At 42.7% G+C, this 22,882-nt stretch overlaps 1 protein-coding gene across 3 annotated transcripts in view; it reads right to left on the bottom strand.

Annotated features, from left to right (window-relative positions):
* plxna1b (plexin A1b) overlaps nt 1-22,882 on the bottom strand; it is a 193,872-nt gene that overhangs the window by 136,026 nt on the left and 34,964 nt on the right. For all 3 annotated transcript variants that reach the window (XM_069711326.1, XM_069711341.1, XM_069711333.1), the window contains exons 2-3: nt 19,472-20,953; nt 4,199-4,381 (exon numbers count right to left, since the gene is read on the bottom strand). In XM_069711326.1, the coding sequence (XP_069567427.1) occupies nt 4,199-4,381; nt 19,472-20,653 (1,365 nt within the window). In that variant the 5' untranslated portion in view covers nt 20,654-20,953. The remainder of the gene's footprint in view (nt 1-4,198; nt 4,382-19,471; nt 20,954-22,882) is intronic.

The following is a 22,882-nucleotide window of genomic DNA, read 5'->3' as shown; positions in this document are numbered from 1 at the left end:
CCAAAGTTGTTTTCTTAAAACTATACTAACATGGACATGAAAAAAAGGTAGCGAGAAAAGATAAACTACTCACTACATGACAAAGTAAAATACACTCCGTTACCTAAAAAACATGCCTGATAGAAATATTCTATTCAGTGTAGAAAGGGCAAGATAGTCCACATATTTTATGTGTAGGACACTTTTTTTTTTTTAAGTTTTCATTTTGTTGACCATTGTTATGGTCAGTTGTGTAGATTAGCTGAGTTTTACAAAACTTAGATGTTGGTTTAACTTCAGAATTTAACATTTTCAACACTTTCTCGTCAAAATAATCTATGAAATAAAAGAGTTGCAGACACATATTTTAGTTTGAAGAAAGCTCAAACAGACCTAAATCTCAAACAAGAGACAAAACTCACAGACGTTGATTTCGGAATCTCTCGGTCATAAACCCAACTGCGGCTTCATGAGGCCTGCAGTGCCGAACAGCTTTAACACGTCAAATCCCATCAGGCACTTAATGTTTAGACCGCAGCTGACTGGCTGATGCCGTCATCCTCTATGATGACAGAACTGATAATGGTACGTGTTCTTGCTCAAGGACACCTCAACAGAACTGATGGTAATTAGTTAATAGAAACCCGTTTTCTGGTCCAGAGATGGTCCAAAGATGTTATTTTTCAGTTATGGGACATTCACGAAAACCATCAAGCCCTGAGCTGCCCTCAACATGCTCCATCCCATTTTGAGGGACTTTTATGCTGCCATGATGAACTTCTTTGTTACCCTGTATATGTAACGTTATATGTATTTACCATTGGTCACATATAATCTACCGGCCTTTCTCTTCCTCTTTGTTTTGTTATTCTTACACAAGCCATTAAAATGAGTCTTGCATTGTAACTTTCTGTTGCTGCTGTGGGCGAGCTTCATTGATACACTGATGAATGGCCATGAGGCAGCACCTGCGTACCCACCCACCTGAGCCTGGCATGGCCACAATGGACACAAAGCGGGCACAGGGGCTCCTACCACCTGGCGTACTGGCCACGTACACACAGCAGATGGCTCACATTGACCCCCGGTGGAGGGCACAGCTGAGGAATCCTAACTGTGTGTAAATGGGTGTGCAGCATCCAAAACAAGCACTTAGAATAAGTATTGGGTTATCGACTGGGATCCTTTCTTTTTTTCTCTCATCTCCTCAGACCACCTATTGAGCCTGCGCATATGTGTGCAAGTGTGTGTGCGCTGTGGTGAACGCCCTTTTATTGTCATTGCTTAACAGTGCCTGAAAGTGCAGCAGTGGCTCAGAGAATCGCCAGCAGCTTCATTTGGATGTACAGCTGATCCATCTGTTGCCTGTTTCACAACACAGACACAGTCTTTCTTCAGACACGAAGACAGAAAAAGTAAAGAAGATAGTGGAGAGAGTGAGGTACAGTATGTAAAGCTGGCGTGATGCCGAAAGCTGAAGAGAAACACGCGGTGACCAACGAGAAGTCGCGCCAAGCAGCCCGAGATAATGAAACAGTCGGAGGGAAGGAAGGCTTTTAATCCTAAATATTAAGAGCAGCGGATGACCGGTCCACGGTTGTGTCCTTGACCGCAGCAGTATCCTGATGACCGCTGGAATCAGTTAATCACAACAGTGGACGTCATCTCTCTTCATCACTTCCTTCTCTCCTCCACCTCCTGTTGCTTTTCTCTCTATCTGCTTCATCTTTCTGTGTCCCTTCCTTCTCCTGTATCTCTCCTATCTGGGTCCCATCAAACCACAACTCATTAGTAAAAGCTTCCCCAGTGAGTGTGTGAGAGTGAGTCTCAGCGCAAATGTGGCCAACAGAGCACAGAGGGACTTCATTAGTGCTTTAAACATGTTGTTTATGCCACCGTCTTGTTGCTCCGGACAACCTTGAACATTATAGCTGGTTAAAAATAGATTCCGAGTAAAGATAACAAAAAATATCAAATTACTTCAAGTCCATCCAAATAACAAATGTTGAGATGTTTCAGTTCAAATAATGTGACTTAAAGCAGACATCTTCCAGGACCATAATGAAGAAAAGATCCAGTTGACACAAACTGTTTTGGCTGTTGTTGTTTTTTTTTTAATCTGTCAAACCGTTTCTGTTCTTTAGTTTTAAAACGCAGCTGAAAAAGGAAAATGTCTCCTTGAGACACATTCTTCCACCACGCCAATATTCTCCTTGTTTCTACCCCCTCTCTCCCACACCCTCGGGCATGGCTATATAAACAACATTCAACACTAACGCTCTCTTGAGGAAGGTGTAAGAACAGGAACATGCCGTTATTGCATCATGGTCTGCATTCACTCTCACCGAGCTATCAACACCTAAAAACACACAAGTGTGGGGAAGCTGATCAGTCTTTTACACAAAAGACACTAAGACGGCCACAAAAAAAATCTGTATCTGAGGAACCAAGAATCTATTATTACAGGCTATTAATTCAGTTGCTCTTTTTCCATTTTTCTTCATCTGTCTCTTTATGAGTGCGGCGTGTCTGTGTGTAAATGTATGTGTGCTGGAACGTCAGAGTTTAGATATTGTTCCTTCTGAGCAAACTGAATCTTTTCCAAGATTACCAGATTTTTGGTTGGTTTTGTGTTTTCTGTCTGAAACCAACGGCAGCCAAAAGAACTGCAGGCTCTTTGGCTCGTGTTGTTCCACGCGCACGCACACACACACACACGCACGCACACACACACACACACACACACACACACACACACACACACACACACACACACACACACACACACACACACAAAACAACATCCTAACCAACCTACTGCGGCGTTGCTTTCCCAGGTGATGTTGGACACATATCTCAACCAGAATGTAGAAGAGCACAGAAGAAAAGACATGTGAGAACAACTAAATAAATAAAGAGACTGTTGCCAGGCTAAGTGAACGGGTGTCACTTTGACAAATGCACAGCGCTGAATCTGAGTCGACATTGTATTGTTTGCTCTCTCACGAACGCGCCCGCACACAAATCCTCGCCATCACAAGCGCACGTATTATTATGCATACTGTGAGTGACAAACACAAACAGCGCGTGCATACACAAACACGCATTAAAAGCGCACAAACACATGGGCTGATTATACATTCATAATATTGAATGGATGACAGGTCTCGAGCAGTGCAGAGGGAGACGGGGTGAATTCTAATGAGCTACCATTTACCCCAGGAGCTCTGTCCTCCATAGACTGGATACACTCACAAATGCACACACACGAGGTAAGACATAATCAGGCTTAACACAACAACATATTGCAAGTGCATCTAACATGCAATCACAGAAACAAAAGTTATGCATCACCTACAAAGGTTTGTCCATCTGTTACACGACTGCATAGTTAACTTCTTTCTCAACAAGAGGACAACAGCTGTGTAAGCGAAGTCGAAAATATGTGATGTTGACACAAAACCTAACACTACAAGTGTAGAAACAAGACATTAAGATAAATCAATAAAAAAAGAAATTCATTCAAAGACAAATAATAGTTCTATTTAAAAATAAAAACAAAGTCAGACTGAAAAAGGAGATTGAAAATTCCCTTTATTGCCACTTTATCCTTCAGTCCGGTGCTTTATCTATCCACCTGAACTGTCAGTCCTGCACAGCTGACCTACACAGAAAAGGCCATTCACCAGTCATAGCTGCTGGATTGATTGAAGGCAAGCTCTTAAAATTACAGCCTAGACCGTACGTGGCACGGGGACACAGCCGTAAGGTTTTATGTCTGACGTGACTAACATGACAATCAATGAGGGAGTAGCCACAGACCTGCTTTAAATTGCTTGTTAAATGAACAGGTTTTAAAGAGGCACTTGAATGTCCTGGTGGAAATAGCCACGAGCGAGAAAAATGGTGCTGACTGCATTTAATTTTGGTGTAAAAAGTGTCTGCAAAGTGCCTTGTGTAAATCTGCAACGATTAAGCAATAAGTATCAAGTTCACAAAGTGACAGCCCTGACAGCCACCGCGGGCTGAAAAGCTACTTCTCGTATAAAATAGAACAGAAATATCACAAAGTTACATACATTTTTCTGCATATTCATTAAATGATGAGCATCAAAAAGCCTGTTTGGCTAAAAACCTACCAAAACAACCAATATTTCATTGAGTCCGCATGAAAAAGGGAAAAACTGCATACGGCAGAATAAAAAACAAACGCTCCTACCTTCTTCAGTTTGCCATTGCGTGTGCCGACAAACGCCACAGTGTTGCCGCGGTAGTCGTACGCCGCCACCGACGTCATGCCATCATCCTTGTCGATGAAGAGAGGGGTGCCCTCGATAGTGCTGGTTCCCCCCAGAGGCTGGTTGAAGTCCTGGCCACAGAAGTTATCGTCAATCTGCAACGGCTGCAGGAAGGAGAGAAAAACGACGATTAGACAAGAGGAGAAAAATTCTGCTCTAATTCTGAACGTGAGCTGTGATGCTTTTTGGTAGTGGGAAGATGGTTTGAGAGTTTGTCTGTCTTATATGAGGTTCTGTGTGTTTATTCACCAGATGGGTGGTTAGCACAAGAAATGCAGAAAGACTATATTCACAAACACTCCACAGATTCACTTTCTTGCTTAATCAGTATAAAGACGTTCATTCTGAAATGCCATAAAGCATATCTGATCTCAACCTTTCTATATTTTAAAACCACATTTTGTTTATAAAGAGAAGAAGGATTTGGAGAGCAGGAAGGAAACAACAAAAGTAAGAGAAAGCCCAGGACGTGAGGCACGCCAAGCCAAATGCCCCCAGAAAGCCCCTCTGAACTAATCTTGAAAGCTACTTTATATGATGCGTGCATTAACTAACTTTGAATGCTTTTATTTGATTACCTGACACTGACTAAATTGGCTATTCAAAATCACCCATTCACAAACAAACACACACTGCTGTCTCAAAAGCACAATCCCACCATGCAAAAGCCTTTTATTATTTGAAAGTGTTCGGTCATGGTGGGGACACGGCGGCGATGCTGGTGACCATGTGACAATATGTGAAGCATTCCAGTGTCACGAGGGGCCCAATGCCCCGGGATATCCACTGACCCATATGATGCCTTAACCAGTCACCCCGCGCATGCACACACACGCACACACACACACGCACGCACGCACGCACGCACACGCACACACACACACACACACACACACATTATGATCTATGAAGGAGGGTTAAAGTGCAGCAGACAATCAATCCTTTGTTAAACTAATAACTTTTGAATGCTGTACACATTTTCAGGGTATCAAAGGTATCTAGAATCAGTATGGTATGATTAGGCCGAAATTATTATGATTGATGGCAATTTCATTCATTCACTGCCGAAAAGATTTCCCCTTTCTCTGTTTCATATTGTTATTTTATGCTGCTAATCAGCCAAAAAAGCAACCTAATGCCAAAGTTGGACTCTGGGAAATAGTGATGGACATTTTTTTTTAAAATGTTTTGACATGTTGTAGACGACTCACCATAGTGGATAATAAAATTAATAACCTACTAGCCCTTAGTTTGCTAATAAAATAATTTGAGAGTTACTCTAAAGTTCCTTTTGCTAATAATGTTATTGACAGAGAACAAATGTGTGTGAGTGTGGGAGGACAGATGTGTGACAGATGTCACACACCAAAGTTACTGACTGACTGCTAAAGTGTGGAACCTGTCAGTGTGTTAACCGCAGCCCATAGACACATGTGTGTTGGTATACACACACACACACACACACACACACACACACACACACACACACACACACACACACACACACACACACACACACAACTCGGGGAGTGTGTAAATGACGGTGTAATCCACAGTCTTATCAGTACATCATCTGATTGATCCACACAGGAGAAAAGATAACATCCCTCTGCATCACTCTCTCTCTCCCTCCTGATCTGCCTAAATTGCCTGCAGCTCAGCAGACGTCAATAAAACCTTATTCTGCCTTTTTCTACTTTCTCCGTCTCCTTCCAGCGGCTACAGTAACTGAGCAAACATCAATATATCCCCTCTCTGTCCTTTCCTTGTCTGTCCATTCCTTCACCCCTCTTCATCCATCTCTCACTCAGTCACTGCTCCGTCCTTCTCTCACACACACACACACACACACACACACACACACACACACACACACACACACACACACACACACACACACACACACACACACACACACACACCGTGTTCTCCAAGAGCAGGTAGTGCTATCAACTCAACAAAGAGCTTGCCCCCTCTTGCTCTCTATTTTATTTTTTTCCTGCACGGTCCGACCACACGGTACAAGAAAAGAACAAAGAACGAGGACATTTTAATGGAAGCCTCTGTATGTATGGTTGTGTGTGTTAAAGAAAGTGACAGACAGAAACACAGCCATTACCTGGAATAACTTCCTTTTGTAACCACTAATGGTTAGGAGGGGGGGAATTTCCTACCTCAGAACAAAGGCGACTGACACACAACACACAATGACAAACACACACAAATGGACTGAGGGACATGTGCACACATACATGTACCCGAGACACACAATCGACCAAAGCACACACACAGATTAAGCTACAATCAACAAAACAATTCCCATCGCCTTCATGTAACATACAACTAGGGGCAACAATTTTAAACTATATAGTCATGTGAAGGAAATCCATCAATCTGGATTAGTGTCTAATCCTGACTGATGGACACATCAGCATGCGCGCGCGCGCGCACACACACACACACACACACACACACACACACACACACACACACACACACACACACACACACACACACACTCACTCACTCACTCACAAACAAGCAATCCCGTGACGTCAGAGCCTAAGGGAGTTAAAAGGGTTAATCCATCTTCTATAGAGGAGATCAACTGTCGAAAACTCTTGCCCCAAGAGTAGGGTTAATGTACACACACACACACAGTAGCCTTCATAGGTCTCTCTGGGCCACTGGAGGGTAAAGGTGCTGTAGCATTCCTGCATTTCTGGAGGGTTAAAACAGCAATGATCAGCACGGAACAAGAGGCGTTTCCCTTGAGGTTGGAAAGCATTTTAACGGAGGCTACGTTCTGATGTGGGTTCTGCAATTTAACGCACTAAAAGATTCCCATGTGATTCAGAGCCGATATGCAATACGGAAAGAATATTCCCCTCTGTGGTCTCTGCAGGGTTATTGGCTGGAGACGGCATTTAATGTTCTGCAGCGTTTTCAAAGACGCACAACGTCGCCAGGGATGAAAGAGTTAAACCAATAACCTTCCACTGACTTCAGCAGCAGGGCCTTACAAATGCAGAAGAGGAGGTTTCTTGTTTTGATTTTTCACAGGGTGCACGCTGAATGATGTTGCGGATTTGCAGTTCACAAGCGCTTGGCTTTTTCTCCTCGAGAATCCCTTTGAAAAACAAAAAAACCATCTTTGTGTAGTTTTACTTCTATTTATATCTCAAATATATTGCACAGGAAAGATTGTTGATCATTTCTATTATGAAATTAACTTCTTTTCACTTGATCTATAAAATGATGACAAATTGTTCACAAATTCCCAATGCCCATGGTGACATCTTAAAATGTCTTATTTTGTTGAACAAAATCATTAAAAATGAAGAAACACAGAATCTATTCTCTTGTAAGGTGGAACCAGGGCGGGTTTTCAATATTTGCTGAGAAAAATCAATTGATCGAGTGACTGATTACCAAAACAGTTTCCAGTCAACTTTTCTGCCGATGAACGTATCAGTTAATTAACTGATCATTTATTGATGACACAGACTGAAAATCCAATAAATCTCGCTGTTTTTGAAAGGGATAATGTAAAGGCTGAGAGTGAACAATTATACTTGCGGTGTGTACATGTGAGCTGTCAGCTGACATTCAAGGTCACAGAGAAAAATGTGACCTAGATACTACAGAAGAACATATAGCGCCTGGTAATGCAAAGGATTGCACACACACGCACCCCCCCCTCTCACTCTCTCTCTCTCTCTCTCTCTCTCTCTCACACACACACACACACACACACACACACACACACACACACACACACACACACACACACACACACACACAGAGTGGTCTCTAGAAACAGCTAGAGGTCACGTGTGATGATGGCTAACAGCCATGACTGTGGTGGTTTCCCCCTGGGCGGAGCTGCTTCTCCCACTTCATACTGCAATACGATGAAATATAGTCATTTATATGGCACCAAACACGCGTGTGCACACACAACTCAGCCCACAATAAGACTGACTGATTACAGATGTGAGCTCGCTGGCCTGCGCTGAAGGAAATAGTTGAATAACCATTCCCCTATGATTGCTATTTCTTTAACATATTACGTCAGGAAAGTATGTCTGGGCACACATTACGTGAACCTCAAGTGGAATTCGTCAATAGTCGCCTCCATTCAGAGAAACATATGGTAAGAGCAGAATACAATATGAGCTTATGTACGGGAACATACATAGTGTTGTTGATTGAATACACTGCTGTGAATTATACCTATTAAGGTGGGAGGAAAACATGCATGGCAAACACAAAACACTCATTCATTTAGCATTATGCACACAAATTGGCCAGCACTTTGCATTACCAGGCGCTATATGTTCTTCTGCAAGAACCTGTTTGTGCGGGGGAAAAAAGCGCTAAGTTAAGGAGTGAAGAGGACAAGGGAGAAAGGCACAGAAGAGGCTGGTATTAAGGCTGACAGAATGGTTTCAAGACAGGCCTCACGTTCATCTGTGTTTGTGCACGCATGCGTGCGTGTGTGTGTGTGTGTGTGTGTGTGTGTGTGTGTGTGTGTGTGTGTGTGTGTGTGTGTGTGTGTGTGTGTGTGTGTGTGTGTGTGTGTGTGTGTGTGTGTGTGTGTGTGTGTGAGATGGCAAAAAGAGATGCTTCTCTCCCCACTAGTCATCAGCTGTCTCCTCATCAAGCCATCAGGCTTTAATATGTTTCTGGACACACCCGTTCCCCACGTTCTCAAACATAATTTGTACACAAGTGATGTGTTTCACTGTTGTTGCAGAGATAAAAAGGCATGTGTACAAAATGCCCTACTTCTGTGAGTCTGTGAATGTGTAGTTGTATGTGAGTGTATGCGGGTGACGACAAGTGAGAAGAGGAGTGGGCAGCAGGAAAGGGAAACAGAAACTACAGGAGCTGCACTTCTGCAGCCTTGTTTTCATATCAGATGATGAAGAGTTTCACAACACCGACACACACACACACACACACACACACACACACACACACACACACACACACACACACACACACACACACACACACACACACACACACAAACACACAGTACAAGGACAATGCTGGCAGATGCAAGTGCCTTTCACCTGATGGGCGTGTGAGTGTGTGTGAATGTGTGTGACTGGCTCCAAGCAGAGTGAGTGATTCTGGGGGAATGCGGCTCATAAATTACCCAGAAATCTCAGCGGGAACTTTGAACTCATGGAGACATTTGCTGGAGTTTCTTCAAGTAGAATACACACAATAAGTGCTGCAATGTTCGTGTGTGTGTGTGTGTGTGTGTGTGTGTGTGTGTGTGTGTGTGTGTGTGTGTGTGTGTGTGTGTGTGTGTGTGTGTGTGTGTGTGTGTGTGTGTGTGTGTGTGTGTGTGTGTGTGTGTGTGTGTGTGTGTGTGTGTGTGTGTGTGTGTGTGTGTGTGTGTGTGATTTATAGAGTAAACCAAACAACAACCTAACATCTGATGGTCTCCATAGTTCCATGTTTATAAAGCAAATTTTGTGTTCATGCTGCGTGTCTCAGCAGTCGCAGTAGATCGACGTCACTGCCATTAAAGAATATAGGTCCCTCATCTTGTATAGTAATATTTAGCCAGCGGCAAAGTGAAGAGAAACTATTTTATATATGTATATATATATATATATAAAAAAAATAGTTTATATATATATATATATATTAAACTACTGTGCAGCCACATAGACACAAACAGCCTACTGATCTCCTACCAGGCGTCATGGCGCTTCCTTTCTCTGACCTCTTTAATGGAAAGCACTGATGCCAGGACTTCAAATGTGAAGCTCCTGATTGTTTAAAACTAAGAAAACAACATATACAAACAGCTGCAGCTAATATCAATGTCTTTTTTTTTATCTTATCAGTGTCATGCTGATCAACATCACTTATCATGATATGAAATTCTGTAGTTTGATTAAAGCCAACAAATTAATTAACTATATTAGATTTTTGCCTCAATGTGAATACAAATCAAATATTACATGTAGAGGTTTGCCCCCAATTATCTGCCAGTATTGCTTTTTATATTCACTGTTCTAATATAATAGACAACCTAATCCTCAAGGTTAAGCCATTTTTTTTAAAACAACACTGTGCATATTGAACATATCATACATACGTTAAAGCAGATATGATCATGTGGTGAAGTTTATGACAATGAGATGTAAAAATGTCTTTAATATTATTATTATTATTATTATTATTATTTAGAATATTGGGCTCTTCACCAAAGTCTGTTGTATTTGAGTATTTTGGACTGGTTGTGTCTCAAATGCGTGACAGACAGAAAATTGCATTAACGTCAATAAGGATAAGTATTTGGTGTTTGGTGTTTTTACAGCTGATGATTTAAAACTGTGGACTAGAAGATAAACAGAGAAAGACATGAATTTTTGTCCTAACTGTTCACCATTGATCAATTGTCGCCTTCTGGATCTCTGTAGCTGTTTTCTAGAAAACGTTACTTGATCCACATTAATCAATAATTTAGAAAAAGAGATGACTGCACCAATTCCATATTCATGGGTTTCAGGCTAGTAATTTCTATGTTGAGTGCACTCCAGGCAGACAGTGAAACCTCAAGGAGTTGGCACCAGTTCAGAGAGCTGCTTCCAAAAGCTGTCACCACATGTTTAGACCACAATCCAACTGAATGGGAGAGACAGAGAAGAAATAATACGTGCTGTATGGAATATGTGCAGGAAATAAACATAGTCATAAATGCAGTGACTTGAAAAGGAATTTTTGCCAGTGTAAGCTCACAGGCAGGTAGAAGGAGCATCAGTTCAAATCTACACAACAGCTGGGACATGTGGGTGGAGAAAGTGAATAAATAACACACCCTCCACCCTGCACCCTCCATCATCAACCATCACAGGTGCCCTTTAGGAAAGTACTTAACCTCTGACTGCTCTGATGGAGCTGCTCAGTGTCCAGCAGCGGAGGACTGCGTCAGCATTTCAAACAGAAAAAGATATTTTCTCAGCTTCGAATCTTAACCGTATCCAAGTCACATGAAGAGCCAGTGAGGAAATGAGGAATTAATGCAATAAGACAATTGAGTATGAGAACACACTCGTGCTGCCTGCATTCGTTCAGCTTAACTAATAAGGATGCAAAGTTTACAGCTGAAAACACACATTTAAAAAGAGTTTAAGTAAACAAACCCACCAGAACTACCAAGCATGCGCAATGCAGGCACAGACGTCTTCCCCACGTTTCCTGATTACTCCTGATAATGATGTATGCAACAAACCACCCACACACAGTACCGATCAATACATAATTACACTGACAATTAGTATCAAAGTGGTGCTAGAGATGGGGATTTGTTGAGCTAAACAGTCCTCAGAGAAACAGAGAGAGAAAGAAAGGTCAGAAAAAATAAAAGGGAATTAAGCAGCTCACACACCGTCGGCATGGCGCCTTTTCTAAAGGTTTTCTATTGTTCTTTAATAATGGGACGAGAGCAATGTTAGGTTTCTGTTCTGTCGTTATCTCATGAATTATAGCAACAAATCAAAACTCAAACCTGTTTAAAAATTAACCAGTTCCTTATTTTAAATTAAATTTTGTATCAAATCATCAAATATTAACTGAAACATGACTCATTAGTACTAATAACTTTTAAGACAACCCGTCCAATCAGCATCTCTGAGCTCAACTCATTTGGACTGTCAATTAACTCTGTTCCTCAACTCCGGCTCAATTAATCAGGTCTAATTACTCAAACACATTTGCCTGCATATCCTTTTAGATTAGGTCTGCAGAAATAAGGCCGCTGTTTTACAAAGACCACAAGTGAGTTACGTTCATTAGATGATATTCATAATGATGAGCTTATTAATAAGGTAACGAGCTGGCCTCGGAGTCAATTCCACTTTGTCTTGTCTGTAACGACTTAATGAAAATTTGCTCCGTTTACTTAATGCGGACTCATGAGGTGCAGAATATTTGTTTGAAGATGCTGCTGTAGGAGCCCGAAAAAACTAATCAAATCGACAAATACAAATTACAAGTTAACAGAAATGAAGTCTAAGAGCAATGCAGCTTCTTTGAAATAAAAGAACTCAGTGTTTGCACCACTGGATCAAATTTAGTTAATCCATATTATATTCTTCTACAGTGTCTTCTTATCAGCTGTAGGTAAAGGGATCCATTACATTTGCATCTCCTATACTCCTGTTATAGCAGTGCAGCTCGCCACAGAATGTTACTTCGTCTAAAAACCACGCTGGTCTCAGCAGCTACCCAGACACAAACACAACTTCCCTGAATATATAAAACCTGAAAATGACTACATTTTCCAATGAATAAGAGATCATAGTACCTACCGCCCATCCTACTTCACAAGTCACTAACACTAACAATCTACCAAAAATAACAATAACTATCATACACAATCATATCATATTCAATATTGATTTCAGGTCTAGCATCAGATCTCACCTTTGACCCTGCTGGTCAGACAACAGCTGGCCTATGCAGCCTCCAAAAATGAATACTTGAGATGGACACTTTTTTGCTATGATTGATCCTCTGACTGATTGATGCATTGACTTGTGACAAAGTTCAAAACCTTCCCATCCATCTGCTGATTGAGAGAAAGCCGCCTGACATTTTGAATAGTATTTTGGGTCAAATATAAACTTCAAGCAGAGACAAGTGTTGAAGCTGCTTTCAGTGACAACAAGGAATGTATTGATCGATGTTTCTTTCATTGTTATTCAAATATTGTATTTAAGTAACTTGAGTGATTTGAGGCCCTAACCCAATATATCTATTTCTGTGTGCATCTGGACAGCGCACTGTTGGCATGATGTGATCTAATATTACAGTTAATAAGGCCAAAGAGAGATATGTGGCTCTGGATAAAGAAAATACAGCCTACATGACAGCTTCCTTCAACGGATTCTCACAGTGTTTGTATCATTACCATGGAAACAGGTATATCACTCATACTGAAGATTACAGGAGGGTTAGGCAGGATTTGGATGACCTATCTTCCTACTCAAAATGAGAGCTAACAATACAGCCAGTAAATGTCCAATTTAGACCATCAGCAGAATACACACAAAAACAGGAATCTTCCAGCTAATATTCAATTCATGATATTTCTAAGCTTGGTCCAGACCGAAGATTCACGAAAAGACAAAGCTGGTGGAACTGACCCGACTCAGTTCGACCCGAGCCAGCTAATGAAGTCGGTCAGGTTGTCAAGTCACGAGAGGGCAGTTTTAAAATGTAGGGCTCATTACGTGTTTCATCAGAGAATCAGCATGCAGCAAAGTCAGCAGGTCATTTCAGGTACAAACTGTCAGCTGTTAGTCAAACTGTCAGTCGAAACACCCACGGGCAGCTCCATGTTCCCAATCATCTCCTCTTGTTTTTGCCATTTCATCACTACTCAGAATGCAACTGTTGCAAGTACCTCAGTATCACTATCCTCATACATGTTTACAAATGCAACAAATTATACCCAGCCTTGAAAAAGGCTGAAAAGCCAGCAGTTTAATGGAAGAACAGAAAGTCCTTATGATGCACCATCTGAATTATTTGCTTTTTGTGTGAAGTGGGAGGTTTTAGAGGTTTACTAGTGGTGGGTCATAGGACTGATGTGTAGTTTGATAAAGACAGTTCTCAAGTTCATATCACCATGGCTCCCTTTGTTAAATTCCACAACTTGTCTGACTTTTTGCAACTAAATAAGAGCACTTAAAGAAGCTAAAACGTTATTGCTCACTAGTTTTATGTTTTGCTTACAGCAGAGAAAAGCTGTTGGAAATCATCAGTTAAGATACATTTTGTGAGTTAGAAAATATATTGTGCAAAGTTACCCTGGAGCCAAGAAATTCCCAGACTTTCTCTATTTGGAGAACACCACTTAAAATTCAGTGATATTTCATAAACACACACACACACACACACACACACACACACACACACACACACACACACACAGACCAAAGGAGTGTTTGTTGTGCTCCTGAGTCCTACAAATTGCAGCACCTACTCTGACACACACACACACACACACAGGTTGGACATGACAGAGAGGCCTGCTGAAGAGGACAGTGCAGTGGCCAGGTGACGGACACCGATATTATTTGTGCAGCAGCCAGCGTTCAATCACGCTGTCCTCTCCTCCCTCTATCTGTTTCCCCTCTTTCTGTCATGCACCCTTTTCTCAAGCTGTTCTTGGCAGTGGCAGTGAAAAGATTTCTGGGGCTATCACTCTTCCTCCCGCCCTCCTCTTCTCTCTGTCAGTGAATCACTGCTTCTCCTTCGAGCACACACTGGCTGTAAAAGGCTTTGCAACTCTCTCCTTGGCTGTTTATTCGTCCTCTCTTTCTCTCCCCACATACCATTTTCTCTTAGTTTGTTAACTGCGTTCTAATCTCTTTCTCCCTTATTTTCCTGTCTTTCTCACTTAGTTTATATTTAAGATGGGAAGTCACGCTTACATTTTTTTTTTTTAATAAATTGGACTGTGATTGTTTTTGTTAAGTCATAAAAAGAAAAACTGCTGCAAATCAGATTTAAAACAGTCAAAAGGTGAAATTTGATCAAAAATATCTAGAAATGATCTCTCCAGCCAAATATATGTCTGAACTGTCAACGGAGCATCAGCTGGTGAACATGTGTTATTTCCAAAGTGGCTGTTGCTGGCAGGCTAAAGAGGCCTGCACATAATTCTGACCTGATCACTTGCAAATGTCAGTTTAAAAAAAACAGCACAAAGGCTCAGATTTGAGAAAAAAATTTTTTACAAAGAGTACTGCTGCATCTTCTGCCTTTTTTGTGCTCTCTTTATCAATTCCTTGTCTTTCCCTTGAAGCCCTTTCCTTGGCTCACTCTGTTACTTTTGCTCTCACTCTGTCTTTCTCGTCTCCTCAAAACCAGCCTTCAAATTCCTGTACTCTCTCCTGTATGCTGCTTTGGCATCTAACTCTTCCTCTGGTTCTGACTGCCTCTTGCTCTTTCATTTTTTTTTATAGCCGCCCACGTCCGGCACCTTTCTTTCCCTCTCTCTCTCTTCTCTCTGGGAGTAGCTGCCTCTTTATCTTTTATTTCCTACAACTCGTTTATCCCGTCTTAGGCTCACCTCTATACTGCACATCTCTCCTGCATCCCCTCCCTTCTCACTAGTCGCTCACGTTGTTTTCAGTCGTCTCCCTCTCTCTATCATCCTAACTTAGCAACACTCTGCCTCACTCTCTCTCTCTCTCTCCTTCTGTGGAAATGGTTTGTATTGATCCACTCTCAAACTGGGGAGAAGGTCAGGGTTCACTAATAAAGCTCAGGGACAAAACAGAGGCACACAAACCACGCAACAGCACACACACATGCACACATACATACAGCAGATAAATATAGCCATGAAGTGCTAAATGGTGTGTGTGTGTGTGTGTGTGTGTGTGTGTGTGTGTGTGTGTGTGTGTGTGTGTGTGTGTGTGTGTGTGTGTGTGTGTGTGTGTGTGTGTGTGTGTGTGTGTGTGTGTGTGTGTGTGTGTGTGTGTGCGTGCGTATGTTTTATCACAGCGCTGCAGCAAACATGGCCATACGTGCGAGTTTTGCAGAAAACAGCCATGGTCGCACCGCGCCTAAACACATCAACCTAATGACGGCCAGAGGCAAGAAATTAGGACCCAGCACAAATCTGAACTTCACACAGGGAGCTGACAGAGTGGCTGGTCATCCATCACGGCTGTGTGGCTAACAGCTGTCCAAGCCTACACAACCTCCACCACCACCCACCCTGTCCTGCCCTCTCCACCGCTCCATGGCAGGGTCAACCTAAACGTATTCACCCTCCGCCCCCATCATTGAGCATTTCCCACACTGCTCACACTGCATCTGAATTCCTGAAGTAGCTGAGAAAGTGTGGGTGGGGTTTAGTGGCAATGACCAGTATCTTAGAGGTTAAATACTTATTGGACATTGACTGTTTATATCTTCTGGAGCAAAGAAGATGAATCCTTGTGTTTTAAAGGTTGGTGTTATTTATAACTCAACTGATACCAACGATAGCCAACATTGGAGAAAAGGAATATTTAAGCTTAATATAGCACAAGCACACAATTAAAAAAAAAAAAAAATTATCACTAAACTATACACTGCATCTATTTATTTATGTGCAATTATCAGTAGTATACTCGGGGTATTGGGAATATAAAATAATTACACCTGAAGCCACTCATTGGATCCCTGATGATGCCTATATTCTGACCGAAATAGGCGAATCAAAAAATAAATTAATAAAATCAAGCACTGTGACTATGCAAAGAGGTCGGGCACATGTTTTTGAAAAGAATATTTTCATTTGGCAATAGGCAATCCTATTCAATGAAAATATGTATTACAGTTGTCTTAGCTAAAGTTAATAAAGAACTGTGATGGTATTAACTTCACTGTTTGCTATACAACAATTAGTCTCATGCAATACTGTTTTTAAAGACAGTGATGACATCACTGCCTAGCATGGGGATCGATGTAGAATAGTCTGTATTTATATCAAAGTATATGTGTTTACATCTCTGTCATTTCGAATATTGTGTTTGACGCTGTTCTTTCTGTTTCTCTGTGCTTGTTATGCGTATGTATTGTTTGCAGCATGAGCTCCTGCACTGAAAAATGATATCAGATCTGAGATCCCTCTGGCCACTCTGACTGAGGTTGAGGTCAGTGGTGGGCAGCTGACATCAGGTCAGTGTTCGGGGGCAAAGCAGCAGCTATCATTAACCTGAGGCTGACCTCCCAGGCCTCGCTGCTGTCGCGGGGTCAGCCAATCAGCTTATCTGTGAGCCTATTACATCATCACCTCTGACAGCTTATAACGGACAACAGTTTTTTTAGATGATGTTTAAGCGATGATTAATGAGTGGTTAACCAAAACTGCAGTAACCATGGTAACTGGCCTGGCAGAACGGGATGGGAAGCAGAGAGGAGGGACAGAATGTGGCATAGAAGGACTGAACAAACATAAAATACCAGCGCATGCACATGTGAATGGATGAAAGAATCACTAACATAAAAGTAAACGTGGCACTAAAAGGACTGAAGTCTGTTTTCATGGGATGCTCCTTGTGGAAATTTACTGTTCAAATAAATAAATAAACTAACAATAAAAATGAAAGAGTGAAGGAACTTTCATGGAACAGGAACTGCGTAGGAACGACTGATTAAATTAATAACAGCTGCGCTCCAGCTAGCTAGAGCACCGATACTGTGCATGCTGGCTCACTGGCATGATTTATAGGGACACTTAGATGAAAGCCATCATTAATGTAATTGGATACACCTGTGCTGTACCCGCTATAAGTTAAAGGGTCTTGGTGAGACTACGTATGCAAAACAGTAAGTCTAGTTTGGAGTCTTATCAAAAGCAAACACAATGTACAGAAGTTTACATTCCACTAATGTTGGGTAGTCCATCTATTGAGTGTTATGATGGCATCAATGAGTGGTATTAAAATAGAGATATGCACCTGGGCACCACAGTGAGTTACCAGATGCTCTGCACCACAAAAGTAGAGAAAAACTCTTTGCAGCACTCTGCACCAATAGCTCCTGCTGCACCAGTGCAAAGGTCTAATTGAAATAAATGAGAGAGCCTGTGTTTTGGCCTCAGAGCTATTGTCAGTGTGATGAGCCCTTAGAATGAAAAGAACCACCAAAAAAAAGAAAAAAGAAGGGAGATAGCCACTGAACAGGAAAGAGACTACCTCTATAGAAGGTGTTAAAAAAGAAGAGATCAAGAAAAGGGAGGTAAAAGAAGACTTGACTGGGTCATTCACATCACTTATACGATCACACAAAACACACCTGTGCACTCAAGCTAATGAACCTACAAAGAGAAAGAGTGTCGTTCTTACCGACATTTCCACTCTATTATACGCAACACAGGGTAAGTGTTTTTTTACTGTGTGTGTGTGTGCGTGTGCGTGCGTGTGAGAGTGTGTGTGTGTGTGTGTGTGTGTGTGTGTGTGTGTGTGTGTGTGTGTGTGTGTGTGTGTGTGTGTGTGTGTGTGTGTGTGTGTGTGTGTGTGTGTGTGTGTGTGTGTGCAGTGAAGACACCTGCTGTTAAAATGGTGTTCACTGACATTTAAGGAAAAAGCTTTGAAACAGGTCCTTTAATTAAGCTATTTAAAGAGAGAGCAAGATGGAGGGGACGGATGGGTGCTTTTAAAGAGAACATAGGATGGGAGAAGCAGTTGCTTTGACAGGTGGTCAGCTAAAAGGATTCAGGCGAAAGTGGCTTGAAGAGAGTGGGTGAGCAGGTAGGAGACTGACAAGCGGATGAGGAGTGAGGGATGTAAGCAGGTACATATGTTCACGAAGGAGGAGACTAGTGTTATGCAGTGCATTAAGGTCTTAAGTGTGAGTGCATGTCCGTGTGTCTGTGTAAACTGTGTCTTCTGTAATGCATGCAGGGCCATGCACTGTGGATCAGTTAGCAAAAACTAAGTCTAACTCATCCTATCCCTCAGGATCTCACACCGCAGCGCACCAAACCATGCTGTGTGTGTGTGTGTGTGTGTGTGTGTGTGTGTGTGTGTGTGTGTGTGTGTGTGTGTGTGTGTGTGTGTGTGTGTGTGTGTGTGTGTGTGTGTGTGTGTGTGTGTGTGTGTGTGTGTGTGTGTGTGTGCGCGCGTGTGTGCTTGCGTGCGGAGCAAGTGCTCCTCCTGAGTGACATTTCACAAATCCAGGGAACTGGGCTAATGATGTCCCCTGTCTGACTGAATCAAAGCACCACGTGGTTGTTGGGAGAGATAAAATGTGTAGGAAAAGTGAAAGGAAGACAGCGGGAGAGAGAAATACGACCTTTTCATCCTTAATATTGTTAATCACTGCAGGCCTGTGGTGTTTATCAATGACTGTAGCCTCGGTAGGCCCGTATTTAACCAGCAGGAATACCACAGTGGCAAGAAAAATGAGGACATAGGAGTGGCTTCAGGGACACAAACTTAGTGACACCAAGATTTGTTGTTAACATCCACAGCGTTATTATTTTCAATAAGAAGTACTTGAAAAAAGTTGTTTGCTACTGAGCAGTGAAGCCATACCTTCTAATGTAGTCTGCATCACACAAATACATAATGCGTGTAATTCATTAATACGAAATAATGCTGTAAAGAAAGTATACACTCTACAGAACTCAAAGAACAAATAGAAAGGTTTGAGCTTACCGAGTTGATGCAGGCGAGCTCCTTGTTGAGCAGCCAGGGTAAGGAGAGTTTCCCGTCTCCTCTGTAGCACGACTGAATCCTTTCCTTGATCTTCTCCTTTATCCTTCTCAGGGTGAACAGGCACAAAGCTGACTCTTTGGGTGGTTTGGCCCGATTCTTCTGACCCTGAGAGAATACGGTGAAGAGGATGTCTTCATTCTCCGAGATCCCCAGAGAGTTGGCCAGCTGCCGGCCCGGTCGGGCCAGGAAGGCGTCCTGCACCAGGCGGTACTCTACCCCGTCTTTAGTGCAGCCGATGGGGAACTCAACGTAGGAGTAAAACTTTGGGTCGTCCACGCAGAGGCGGACAATTTTGGAGGTGAAGAACTGCTCTCCGCTGGCGTCAGGTGAAGTCAGTTGGGTATCCAGCTGCATTGTCAGATAATAGACAAACTGCTCGCTGCTGAAGCTGTAGACATAATAGATGTCAAAAGCAGGGAACTTGGACAGAGTGTCCGAGGGGATCTTCAGCTGAGAGGAGACAAACTCGTCCTGATAGACAAAGCTGAACATGTCAGCATTTTCTTCATTCTCCATCAGTTTACGGCTGGACAAAGTGGGGAAATACTCGGACTTGCCATCAATGGGGGTTCCGATAAACAGCTTACTGGTAGGACTTTGGGGGGAGCTGATGATGACTCCCGACATGGTACCCGACTCTGCCACACTAGACAGGTAATGCTCCTTGCGGTGGTGGGGCTCGCCGAGCTTAAAGAGATCATCCAGGCGTAGGAACTGGCAAATGCCCTGCGACGTGCTGCCACAGGCAATGAGGCGGTTCTGGGCGTAGTCTATAAGAAGCAGTTTGTTCACGTTGGGGGTCTGGGCCAGGTCATGAGGGCAGGACTGGACACTCGGCGGAGGGTAGCACTTCTCATTGTCCACCACTGGGCCAGTCATATGGCTGCGCAGTTTGGTCAGGTTGCTGGACAGCTTGAAAATCCAGTTGACAGCTCCAACATAGACTTCTCCAGTTTTGTTGTGGATGGCCAGATGTGTGAGCCAACACTCAGAAGAGGCGAATCGTTTGAAGGGTGGGGGTTGGCCTCCAGAGAAGGATGAGCTCATAATGAGTAAAAGCCCCATGAGGAGAAACATGTTCCCCGGGCTGGGGGAAGCTGCTGACTGAGCTAGGGGACACATATCTAGGCTGTCCAGAGGCAAGGCTTAGGGGGATGGGAAAGGAGAGAGAGAGGAGGAAGAGGAGGAGGAGTAGGAAGAGGAGGAAGAAGAGGAGGAGGAGCGCAAACTCTGGTACCAAGTCCCAAGTCAGGATTTTCTTTCTTTTCCGTTCAACTGTCAAGGAATAAGGGAGGACAGTTTGAGGGAGAGAGACAAGGATCAGGGAAGGGGAAAACAAAACTCCTATTGATCCGCTGTCCTGTTCTCGACGTTGTGAGCAGTCATCAGGAACATCATCTACAGAGGCACGAGGTGGGAGCCCTGCAAGGCAGAAAAAAAAACCGCGTTGAGTGTCCAAGGAACATTTTCTATTGATTATGCATCAAGCAGGCAGAGAGGCCTAAAAGGACCACAAATTGCACAGCTAAAATTAGAAAAAAAAAATTCAGGCTGACATTTGCCCTGGTGATAAATAAATAATATCAAATCAAGTCTGGAAGGCAAATGTGTGTCGGCATTTAATTATGAGTCAAGATGCAAGGGAGAAATGGGACGATTATTAAAGTCTCTGTGCACATAATGCGAGTCCGGGAATGAGTTATAGACTCACAACATTGAACTCTTTAATATTTCATGACTTCTAGCGTTACCGTGGTGGCTCTGAAGGAGCTGTGCTCTTGAAAAAGTGCCAGTGGGAACAGCTACATTGACAGCAAGCAATTTATAGCCCGGTTTGCTTGAAGGCTTTTCTGTCGTGGTTTGAACGGAATCAACACGCTATCCTGTTACCCCTTGTTGTAATTAAAGCGGCACTTCTGGCAATTGTAAAGTGGCATCAGCCTCGTGTGGCAGCAGCAACAGGTGGCCCCAAACTCTGCTTCCCCTCAGGGAGCTAAGATTATTATATGTGCTGTATTTATCAGGACAGATATAACCTAAACAAAGAGAAATATGAACACTCTTGACTGAGATGTATTCAGCACACAACTCTTGTTTGTTTGTTCACTGAAGGTTTGTGAAGGGTCTCCAGACAGCAATCACATTGAGCACACTTGAAGTCTGTCTGTCCTCTGCTGTTCAGTCACCTCCCAATATCACTAAAGCTGTTTTCAGACAGACAGTTGTAGTGCCTCATGAACGGTGGCCTCATTGTTCTTTTGAAACAGACTACTGTCTTGCCCCTCAGTGGGTCCGTGCGCAGACTCCAGCAAAAACTACGACAAAAACTTAACTACACCACATCTAGAAAAGTACTGCAAGGCCAGTCCACACATACCATGTTAAAGATGGACAAATTCTATGGTTTATCCTGAAACTGTGAAGGAGTCATAAAATTACTGTCGCCATTAAACTTGTATGTAGTTATTACATGTTTTAGCTGTTTCTTAAGTGATAAATCTTCAAACTTGTGCCTCATGTATATGATTTAATCGTTTTGTCACCAGTACCTGTGGCAACATGCCAACACCAACATAGCTATCATGCTCTTTCTTTCCTTCACACGGTGCTATTATCTGGAGGAACACTGCCCACATTTCAATGCGACTGGCCCCGCTTCCTTCCTTACTGCTGTCATTGTCACCTCATAGCAGCTAATTCTGAAAAATGACACGCATTTACTTCGGTCTGCTTTCATTTATGAGCTTTTTCAAAAATATATTTCACAAAGCCCACAAGATACTCCACAGCTGGTACCCCTGCAGACAGCAGAGGAGGTGAGTTAGAGGGAAGGAGTGAGATCATTTATAGGGATGGAAATTTTACAAGGAAAGGACAAGGAGGAGGAGAAGAGGAGGAGTCAAAAGGGAGAGCATATGCTCCTTATGGTGTCCTACAACGACAATGTGATGATGATGAGGAGCATGGTGTGCCAGGCGCATGTTGCTACTTGACAGACCAATCATGTTCCCGCAATAACCGGACATTAGTTCTCCTGTAAATGCTGATTATGCAAAATAGGAGGCAACTCTCCCAGGGTCCCCACGGTTCAATTTCACCTTGACTATCAAAGTGTCTGTGCGAAGGGTGTTTTATGACCATACGAAATCGGAAAAGATGAGAGACAGTACAGAGAGATGAGGAGGAGGGTATGTTGGCTGGAAACGGGGGATGAGAGAGACAAAAATATGAAATAGATGAAAATCAAAAAGGACGGCAGAGAGAGAAGGTTTTTTTTTTTGCTTTCTATTTCTCATTGTGTCAGTTTCCACCTCCTGTTCTCCTTCTGGTGAGCCACTCAGGAGCAAGGCC

The sequence above is a fragment of the Brachyistius frenatus genome, unplaced genomic scaffold (genome assembly GCF_029030835.1).
Source record: "Brachyistius frenatus isolate BFR_SWC_R1_liver_20210118 unplaced genomic scaffold, ASM2903083v1 Contig_4, whole genome shotgun sequence".
Taxonomy (NCBI): domain Eukaryota; kingdom Metazoa; phylum Chordata; class Actinopteri; family Embiotocidae; genus Brachyistius; species Brachyistius frenatus.
The sequence above is the reverse complement of the archived record's forward strand: the minus strand, read 5'-3'. Positions and strand labels throughout refer to the sequence as shown.